The sequence below is a fragment of the Alosa alosa genome, chromosome 13, assembly GCF_017589495.1.
Source record: "Alosa alosa isolate M-15738 ecotype Scorff River chromosome 13, AALO_Geno_1.1, whole genome shotgun sequence".
Taxonomy (NCBI): Eukaryota; Metazoa; Chordata; class Actinopteri; order Clupeiformes; family Clupeidae; genus Alosa; species Alosa alosa.
This window is the reverse complement of record NC_063201.1, coordinates 32,583,072-32,594,127: the sequence shown is the minus strand read 5'-3', so window position 1 is coordinate 32,594,127 and position 11,056 is coordinate 32,583,072. Positions and strand designations below refer to the sequence as shown.

Genomic DNA, 11,056 nt, shown 5'->3' with positions numbered 1-11,056 from the left:
GGTAGAGTTAAGTAGTGGTAGAGATGTGCTCCAAAGTACTTCAACAGTGTCTCTGAAAAAAAAAAAATATTGCATAAGTGCATATTTGATCGAAAGCAGAATGAGTTTATTTTGCTATCATTACTTACACTCATCAACAAGCAATTCCACATGTAACAATTCATATTCTATTGGCAAATGAGGCATAATCAAAAGTAACGCTTAACATGGTGATCTACTGCAGCCTAAATATTAGGGTAGCACCGCTACATCACTTGCCACTATCTTAATCAAATGTAAGTTTATTTCCATCACAGAAGTCTCCCCACCCAACATGGTATATTTTCTCAAACACTACCATCTCTCACCAAAGATCTTAGAGCAGAGCGCACGTACTGTTCCATCTTTGCCTATGAAGCTGGAACGTTACCGATGCCCAGAGTCGCGCTAGTCAGTGGGTTGGGACTGGGAGCCTGTGCTTAGGGACCGTTCGTTATTTATAATCGGGGTCACCGGAGGGATTTTGAGTGTTTCAATCAAAAATTGCATGACCCTGAAATGTTTCAACAACCCTCCAGCAGTGTTTTCAAAAAAGACATGACCCTCCCCAGCCAATTGTCGATACCTTCCGATCACGTTATAAAGCGCTATAACACATCGACGTATGCTATCGTTCTAAACTCACCCTGCTTTCTGATCACATCACATCACACTTCACCAAGATGGTGGCCATTTCAGTAGATTTATTCACTAACATTGTTGTGGAAACACAATAAGCATGGAAACTAAATGCACACTTCCTGCAACTGCATTAGCCTAGGCTACTTGAAATAAGTTACTCCTCTAGTAAGTATTCACATGAAATAAAACAATAAAACATTGAGACCATTTAACAAAGCACACTGGGTAATAACAAATTCAACACATGAACTTGTTGCTATGGACTCGTCTCTAGGCTTCCTCAGTCATTGTAAAGCTGCGGCTGAACATTATCCAAAACTCTCAGACGAAGGCCAATTTGGGAGCATGCTACACTCCTTACTTCTCAAATGACTTGAAAAGGCCGTTTGCACAATTTCATTTTGCCTATTTCACTATCATTTTAACTTTTCCCCGCTGTCTTGCCGTTTTAATATTTTCCCGTAGAATATCACTAACTTTAATTTACAACATAAGCCCACCTATGGCTAGGGTACATGCTTGATTGAACATCCAAAACAATCCCAATATCCTTGACATCTGAAATACACCTAGATAAATATATATTAATGGCCCAGGCTTCCAACTCAGCGGTTAGAAGCGTTCTTAAGGTTAGGGCTGTAAGGATTTACACGGGCAACTAGCACGCTAGTTCAGTCTGCCTCCGTTATATAAGTCTCAAAAACAGGGTGACAATGCATATGGCTGGAATTCCTAATGCAATGTTTTTGTTCAACTCCTTGAATTAAAGCTGAAAGTCTACACTTCAAGCACATCTTAATTGTTTAACTTCATGTCCATTCTGGTTGTGCACCGAAGCAGAATTATAGAAATTGTTATTATCCAAATACTTATGGACCTGACTTTGTTGATCTAGTTTTGGTGATCTTGTTTTGTTTTTGTGGTTATTGTGATCAAAAATCTTTGTGTTTGGTGATCACAGTTGTTTCACATTTTAATTTTCATTTATATTTATTCATTGAGCTAACACTTTTTATTCAAAGCAACTTACAGATGAGGACTGATGCTATAGTGCAAAAAAACTTTTAGATAATATCCTTGGATACAAAGAAACAAATGTATGCATGATGCTCATTCAGTGCTATACAATGGATGCAGCAGAATGAGCACAGAGTAATATGGAGGAGTTTATGGGCAGTTCCGTTATTGATTACTACTTGTAATGGCAATTAGGGGACCCTTTTATGACTCTCCTCTACTGTATTGACTCTGTGGTTGGCTCTCTGTATATTGTGGTCTCCAAGTGTGCCCAGTCTGGGGCCAATCTTGTGTTTCCAAGACTGATGAAATCAGATTGACAGTGGCAGTTTATGTAGGTAAACCTTTTTATATTTTTATGGAGGGGATATCTCCCAGTTTGGTATAATTCACAGGAAAAGGCTTGCATCAGTTAGTCCAGTGTTTCCCAAACTTTTTTTCTAGGGACCCATTTTTAAAAATGACAGACTATTGCGGCCCAATTCACTTCAAATGTAACATGCAACCACCAATATTGCCCAAAATGTCGATGTTTAAGGCCACAGGTTCTCAAACTTTTCTATAACCATTCTACAGTGCCATATCTAAGTGGTTGGATCGATATCTAATGCCTATACAGTAGGTCTGGCCCACTACTAGGGTTTGGTGATGCACTGACTCCTCAGTTTTCCCACAATTCTGCAATCTCAAAGCTGTTAAATTCTAGCTCAGTGTTGTACACACAAAACCTCAGGTTGTCCTCATCCTGCTTTGAACACCGTTGTGTTGCATTTTGAACACCATCAGCTTGGGAAGTTGGAAATGACTAGCCTACCGAAAAGATGAATTTTAATGTACATCCGAGAGTTTGGGGATATTCTATAACAGAGGTCGTAATTTGTCCGCCACTCAAGGCCCTTGCACCTGCCACCTCACATAACACCGTGGGCAATTCTGATGTAAATAGCAAATAACGACAGAAATATTATTTCATTTTGTGAGTGAGATATCCGCGCTCCGGCGTCCACTCTGCGACGTGTTCGCCCCCCAGTTTCAGAGCTATTCTAAATGCAAAAAGGCACAGGAGTTATGACAAAACCGTGACTTAACAAGCTAGATCCTAATAGAAAGCTGTTAGCTTTTCTAAGCTATATAAGGTATAAGCTAGGCCTATTACACAACATAAATTGTCACTAGGCTATGCTGGCGACCCAAATAAAATATCCTGCGACCCAGTCTTTGGAATCCAATGAGTTAGGCTATAGCTCCCTTTTAAAATGAGACCTGACAGAATGGAACGACTAGTGAGGCATATGAGAGTATTAAAACCTTACCTTTGGAGCATGTAAGGGCATACTTCAAAGTCATATCTGATGGTAATACAGGCGCTAATCCATTGAGTGATTTGAAAACCAGTCAAAGGATCTTAAAATCAATTCTTAAAACTAACAGGCAACCAGTGAAGAGACATTAGTTGTGTCTCAACGCCCCATCAGGGTTGCAGATATGTATTCCCTGTAGTTTTGTTTAGACCATTGGTGCTCTCCTATATTCGCCCCAACAAGAATCACGCTGAATCATGCTGAAGAGGGCCGCCTGGCCCGTAACATTACTGGGGCGATTAAAGAACTATGAGTGCTATCCTTTATTCACACATTTAAACGGACGCTTCAACAAGTAGCCTGTGCCATTGTTCGTCTTTGAAGATTTGTTTTGCTTATTTTTTTTTGTGTGTATTGTTTTATTTGGGTTTTGATCTATATGTCATTTTTATTCTTTGCTTAACATGTATGTGGCTGGGGGTAATTAGTGCCCTGGGCCATGGTGCGTACTATGGAATACAACCCTATCTATCTATCTATCTATCTATCGAGATGGACCATGACCCTCAGTTTATAAGCAGTGACTTCATAGATAGATAGATAGATAGATACTTTATTGATCCCCAGGGGAAATTCAAGGTCTCAGTAGCATACAGACATCACAAACACATTCACTAACAGCAGAAAAAAGTAATTAAAAGTACATAATATAAAAAACACAACTAAGCAATAAGGACAGTAGAAGATAAAGAATATACTAAAATACACATTATACTAAATAACACTTGATCTAAATCAATTCTTAAAACAGTATCCACATAATGGGTGATTAATCAAGAGGCGCTTGCAATGACTGAGGCAGGGACTGAGCCTGTGATTCTCTGTGCATAATAAAGTTGCTTCCCAGACATATTGGGTGTGTTCGAAACGGGAGACAGCTGCCTACTGCCTCCCTCCCTACATAGAGAGCTGTCTCACTAGACATGACTTTGGATTAAATGCATCTTTTAAAAATGAGCGTAGCACTCTAGAATCTTTGGTTAACACTACGGTATGACGTTAGCAAAGGCCTGACGTTAAACTAAATTAGCTTACATAAGCTAGCAGGCTAACGGTATAAATTAGTTTTACGGCCGGCAGATATATCAGACCAGACGCTATTAATGGTTACAACAATGACATAATCAGATAGTAAATTGTTTATTTCTAATCTGTAATCTACAAATCTAAGCAAAATAAGGTCACACAAATGACATTTTAAACAAATTCAGCAGCCATTACCGATGTCATCTGCCATGTTTGTTTAACTTTCACAGTTGTTTCAGACGTTGCCGCAAGGGATTATGGGTAGGAGGGAGCATGAAGTGTGCATCGATGCTGCCTTCAAAAATGACCGTTATTTGGGAATTCTAAGATATCTTAAAAGGCAGCAGAATTTGTTTTTTCGGTTTCGAACCGCACTTGCTGCCTTGCTCCCCAGTTAGATATCTTAAAAGGCAGCAACTTTACCCGTTTCGAACACACCCATTGTGTTCTGGCCATGCCCACCTAGATCTTCTTTCAGGGAGATACTAGTCTTTTATATATATATCACATTATATATCACATTATATATATATATTCTATTTAATATATATATAATGTGATAGGATAGTGGAGAATGACAGGAAGCGAGTGGGAGAGAGAGTCGGGGTGGGATCCGGAAAGGGGCGGGAATTGGACCCGGGTCGCCGGAGTATAGTGCAGGTGCCCCAGCCAGTTGCGCCACGGCCAGGGAGATACTAGTCTGGAACACCATACAGTAGTTCACTAGCGTTTCCATCGGTCGGCAGATTATTTGCCCAATCAGCGATGAGAAGGGATGATGCTATGATTTTGAAATCGAAAGTGGCTGTGGTAAACGGTAGTTGCAACGCCTGCAAACATATAAAATTGCAGACAGAAGAATGTCTAAATTTATGTACAGCAAAAGGTGGGCTCACACACATTGTTTCCTGACTGACGATACATTCAGTTTGTAAAGTTCAGGCAAAGCAGGAAGTAACGTCAGGAATCCCTGATCAATGTGATTTGTTAGACTGGAATCAATCATTTACATCGATCACAAACAAAGTTAGCGTTACATCAATGCCCGTCACCAAGCCAATGTTGGAAAGGTTTTGTAATCGTGAGTGACCATATTCTATTCACAAAGTGGACGAGTTTGGTTTACCAGACTACAAAAAGAGGGCATGTGAGTGAACTTTTTAAAGATTCCGGTTAACCCAACCTGTTTTCTAATAGGATCTTACAGTGTAGTGGCTGACTTGTTACGTCTAATCCAGTCATTATTAATGCAATCCAGAGACAAAAGGAGAGAAAAGACTTTCAGGATATGAAAAGCCTCAAGAGTGTTCATACCATCACTCCCAAAATCTAATTTTTAAATGATATCCTTTCCGGCATTCTGAAACCAGTCGGTGTCAAGTCACATAATTTGCTGCTAAAAATACTGCTAAAAATGCTCTGCCTGTATGATGTTACCAAATGGTGACAGCATTGACTTGTGTTGTTCATTATAACTATTTCAAAATTCTATTATTCTATTCTATTATTCTAAAAAACTATTCTATTCAAAATACTATTTGCTAAAAGTCACTAATTTTCTTTACTCAGTAAAAGTTTCTAGATTTTTAACTATTGTCTTGTCTATTTTGTATGTGGCTAATTGAAATGTCTGAAATTTAAATAGAAATAATCTGTCAAGAATATGTTGCAGGGAAGTTGTGTTATGAGTAATGTAAAATTAATTAGTTAATCAAAGATGATAACTTGCAAAGAGTTGGTGATAGCGAATAGAGAACTTCATCATAAGTATAAGTACTTTTTTGATCCCGTGAGTGAAATTTGGTCTCTGCATTTAACCCAATCCGTGAATTAGTGAAACACACACAGAACACAGTGAACACACAGTGAGGTGAAGCACACACTAATCCCTGCTACAACAGCGGCACTCAGGGAGCAGTGAGGGGTTAGGTGCCTTGCTCAAGGGGAATTCAGCCGTGGCCCAGTGGTCGGGGCCCGAACGGCGACCCTCCGGTAACAAGTCACTGCTAACCAGTGGGCCACGGCTGCCCTGTGTGTGTGTGTGTGTGTGTGTGTGTGTATGTGTGTACATGGCCAAAGTGATTTAGTAATTTAAAGTAATACAGTAAATTTACATATTGGGGATAAATTACAAATCTCCACAGAAATACAAACATTACCATATGGAATTTAAACATTAAATGTCCCCGTCAGTAACTAAACTGCTTAATAATATACTAGTCAATAGTAATACTGTGAAATTGAAGCTGATCGAAGCTGTTAATGGCTGTAGGTACATTGGTATTTGCTTTTTCCCATCAAGCCTTTTATGACAGGTCACTGAAAACCACAGAGCTCAGGATTCAGATTTCTAGCCACTGTAACCTCATCCTGTGTGTGTGGGTATGCTTGTGAGAGTGGGCGTGGGGGGGTGATGGGGTGTGTGTGTGTGTGCGCATGTGCGCGCACGCGAGTGTCAAGACGGGTGTAGAGAGAGCTCCACTAAACTACCCCAACACAGTCCATGGTAACTGCCGTCGTTAATGCAAACAGATGCAATATGCTTTACATTTGGAGAAGGAGGTGTTGAGTATATCCTTAACATATGCTGTACTGGGGCCTATTGCACAAAACTAGGATAAGGGATTAAGCCGGGATATCTTGGTTATCCTGGCTCAATTTATCCGTGATCCAGTTGCACAAAAGCGGGATAGGGGGCAGCAGGATATGTTATGGTATAAATCACCATGGCGATTTATTCTGTGGAGCTAGCCTGCTCCAGACCAGGCTAAGTTCCAGGATCTATTTAATCTCATCCCTTATCTCAGTCAGTAGTCACCACAAATGGAAACCAATAGTTATTCCACTGCCCACTACACATTATCATCACATATAACTAGACCCACTGTCATTATTTAAACGTTTGTGATCATTAATTAACTTTTACATATTGCCATTCCCGACCTGTCATGCGACAATGTGACGTCACGGGAGTGCCTAACCATTTCGCGCATGGTGGTCGCGGCACTAGTTGCAATATTCTCCTAAACAGAGGTGTTGATGTTTGTTGCTGTTGTGAAAAGGCTATCTACCTACTTCACACCGTAGAAGAAGCAATAAAGCCGCTCTAGTTATGTCTAGTTGCCATGGTGAATCAGTGAATCTGTGTTCGGTGGCGGGGTCTATTTGAGGGAGCCGTGAGTGCACACTTATCCAGGATAGGTTTCACCTGGCTTGATGAATCCGTGTCTGCTCATCCTGGCTTGCTCGTCAAGTATAAGTATAAGTATACTCTTTTGATCCCGTGAGGGAAATTTGGTCTCTGCATTTATCCCAATCCGTGAATGTGAAACACTCAGCACACAGTGAACACACAGTGAGGTGAAGCACACACTAATCCCGGCGCAGTGAGCTGCCTGCTACAACAGCGGTGCTCGGGGAGCAGTGAGGGGTTAGATGCCTTGCTCAAGGGCACTTAAGCCGTTCCCACTGGTCGGGGCTCGTACCGGCACCCCTCCGGTTACAGATCCAGAGTGCTAACCAGTGGGCCACGGCTGCCCAAATCTGTGTCCTTATGTAATATTTATTCTGAATTGTGGACACAAATAAAGAAGTAGAATGTGTGCGTGCCTGTGTGTGCATACATGTGAGTGTGTGCGTGCCTGTGTGTGTGAATGTGTGTGCGTTCTTGAATGTGTGCTGTGTGTGTGTTTATGTGTTTGTGTGCATGCGTGTATGTGTGTACAGTACGTGTACATGCGTGTAGCCGTAATCCCACGAAACTTGACATTCAGAGGGTGTCATAATCCTATACAGGGCCGGTTCTTCCTATATACACACTACGCAAGTTGCGTAGGGCCCCGCAAGTAAATGAAGGCCCCGTCCCCCGTCTCACCTTGAGTCAAGTGAGGACAGGTATACAGTTATAGCGAGTGTCTCATACATTATGAAGATGAACATGACACCAAATTACCATTCAGGGCATGGGAACCGGAAAAAGAAACTTCACGAGAATGAACAGCAGGAACAACAGTCGGGTAAACTTGTGTTCGTTCCATGGTTTAATGTCAACATACAGTATACTGTATCTCTCCAGCACATGTTGCTGTCCCAGCCTAGGCCTACCTAACAGGGCAGTAAATCCCCTGGTCTGTGTGTGGCCTGCTTGCCAGCCTTTCCCAGTCAAAGTACTTCGCAAAGTTGTGAAATATAATTGCATATTCCGTGTTTTGAATGGGGGCAACTTGCTACATTTTTAAAGAAAAAAAAAAACGATTCTTTAAATGTGTTCATAATAACATGCAGCTCGGGATGAAACTAGCAGTTTTTCAGCAGAAACACAAGACCTGTTGAAACTAATCAGTGATTTCACTCTTCCCATACATTTTTAAATGAAGTAAATAGTTTAATAATATTTCAGTCAAGCTTTAGTTGGTTTAGATAGCCAACGTATGTAAAATGGAAAGTAGCCTTAAGTATTAACTTTGATTTACTGTGCTGCATACTGAACAATAGATGCACATCGTAAAATAGGCCCATATGAAGTATTAAAATGATTGTATAAAATAGTCTACGTTTGAAAAAATATTGAAGGGAATCAGGGGGAGCCAGTTTAGTAGCCTACTGTATGTCTTTGGCAAGTAGCCTACTACAGACACAGATGAAGAACAGTCAGCTTCAGCCAGTAGGCTAGCACAACAAGACCCTTACAAAAAATAACTGCATTACTTCAAGTGTCAAACTGCAGACTTCTGAGTATCAAAACCACAGTTTTGGAGGAAATATTTGCAGTTCTTATACAGGAAATGCCAGTATGCATACTGTAATTTATTGCAGAAATGCAGTATTTTGGACATGAAAATACTAGGCTACTGCACTATAGGCTACTGTAGTACTGAAACTGCAGTTATTTTTTGTAATGGGGTATGTACAGCAAGCATCAAATGCAAGCAACCCAGACCCAGACCCAGACTGGGCATTTATAGCTGTGAAGGTGAGTCACACACAATTATTTTTGTTTTTCCTAGTCCTTTATGGGGAAAACACTATATTAATGACCACTGCGCAGCGAAGCGGCGGTCATATAGGGTTTAGTCAGAGTTTTTTTGTTTTTTCCTTTTTTTCAATAATTTTGTGTCAACTATTCACGGGACACTGAAAGACCGGGTGCACGAAACTTGCCCGATAAACCTTCGCTGTGCGGCGGCCATAATAAGCCATCAATATCTGTGCATCAGTCTTCTTGATTCATATTTTGTAAAACAGGAAACCTCACCAAAGATCTTTGCTTAAGTGATCACATGCCTTTTAATGGTTAATGTGGGAAGAGCTTGCTTCTGTGGGAGGAGTTTAAATGGAATGATGTAGTCTGCTGGAGCAAAAGATAGACCCATGCAGTTACAGCTACAGATGCAGGCTCATGTCCAGGCAGGCTTTTGAACTGAAGCTGCATTCTCCAACCTCTCAACAACTGGTTTGACACAAAAAGGTAAGTAAAAATCCTTGCATAACAAGTGCCTCCAACAGCACTCTAAAGTATCTGTGAGTGTTAGTGTATGTATAGGCAAACTGTGATAGTCATTTAGAGCAATGGATGTATTTAAATGAAGATACTGGCGAAAAATTACAAATCTCCACAAGAAGAAGTTTGAATAAAAGAGAAAGAAATATAGATCTGTACCTAGGATTAGGGATGCTTTGTGTCCATAATAAGAGTGATGTGTGTATATATATATATATATATATATGATTTCTTACTAAATATAAAAGACTCCATTGATTTAAGCAGCTTTACTCTCACAACAACGTAATATGTGTAAACAAAGTACGCTAAGCACCAGAAAAACAAATGCACAAGCCAGTTGTCAATCAACATCGGTGCTTTTACTGGTGTTTGTGCTACAAAAATAATTATAGATTGTTAGATCAGGTTAAAATATGTCAAGGGTGCTTATATTGTGATCTACTGCAGCTAAGTACAAAAAACACTGTCACTCTTTTATATTGTTTTGTTTTTGCCTGTTCACAGATAATGGCTTCAAAACTGGTGGCAACCTTAGCTTCATTTCTTCTCCTGTCAAGTGTAGGAGTAATCATTGCCATTGCTATAATCCAGACATACAAGATAACCTATGTGTCTCCAGGATTAAAGGTATGTCAGTAAGTCATAAAAAGTGGCACACAATTACAATTAGATTAGCATAAAAGATTAATATTTGAGGAGATGGATCTAATCTTTTCAGAAATTCTCTATAATGGATTTAATTGAGTAGGACACACGATTGCTGTGTGGTATCTTAAATGTAAAAAGTTTCTTGCTACAGACAGAAATAACGCACCATCAAGAAGTGGTGTCTATCAGAGAAGTGAAGCAGTTGAGTGTAATCACTGGTGCACCAGATGCATTGCCACGCCTGTTGGGTAACATACTGGGTGAGAATGGGTCAGAAATTCCAAATACTCTGTAGAGAAAAGCATATAATACATAATTTCCATATATTCAGCAATACAAAACAACATTCTTATATATTATGCAATGGACTCGAGTAAAAAGGTACATGTGTAAAAAAGTACAAAGTATCAAATAAAGGTCAATAATTTAGACTTGATTCAGTATTGCAGTAGTGACCCAATCTGCACACATTTCTCTATTTTATTTAAGTAATTGAATAAGAGCTGGAAGTAGATAAAAAGGAACAAAACAAATTAAGGGAGATGAGCAATGACTGTGGCATTAATATTCAGAGGTCAGTCTCAAAAGCACTGGAGAGCTTTTCAAGCCATATATTTTGGGTTCAAAAGATTGGAGCCAAAGCCACCCCACCCACCCACCCCTCAAGTCTATTTAGAAATAGTGCTTCTATAGTGTCATTGTGAATGACATAGAATTGTATGCCATGGAAAGAATGTTAACATAATGTCTGATGCCTGGGGCAAACTGACTGGATCAAAGGTCATATTTGTGACTTGCTTTCTACTGAGGGAGAGGTTGTTAATTGCAGGCGTCCTCATAG

At 40.0% G+C, this 11,056-nt stretch overlaps 1 protein-coding gene across 2 annotated transcripts in view; it reads left to right on the top strand.

Moving 5' to 3' along the window:
- Positions 1 to 9,367: 9,367 nt before the first annotated feature.
- entpd3 (ectonucleoside triphosphate diphosphohydrolase 3) overlaps positions 9,368 to 11,056 on the top strand; it is a 54,988-nt gene continuing 53,299 nt past the window's right edge. The window contains exons 1-2 of one of the 2 annotated variants that reach the window (XM_048260455.1): positions 9,368 to 9,531; positions 10,072 to 10,194. In XM_048260455.1, the coding sequence (XP_048116412.1) occupies positions 10,075 to 10,194 (120 nt within the window). In that variant the 5' untranslated portion in view covers positions 9,368 to 9,531; positions 10,072 to 10,074. The remainder of the gene's footprint in view (positions 9,532 to 10,071; positions 10,195 to 11,056) is intronic. The other variant, XM_048260454.1, reaches the window with a different exon arrangement.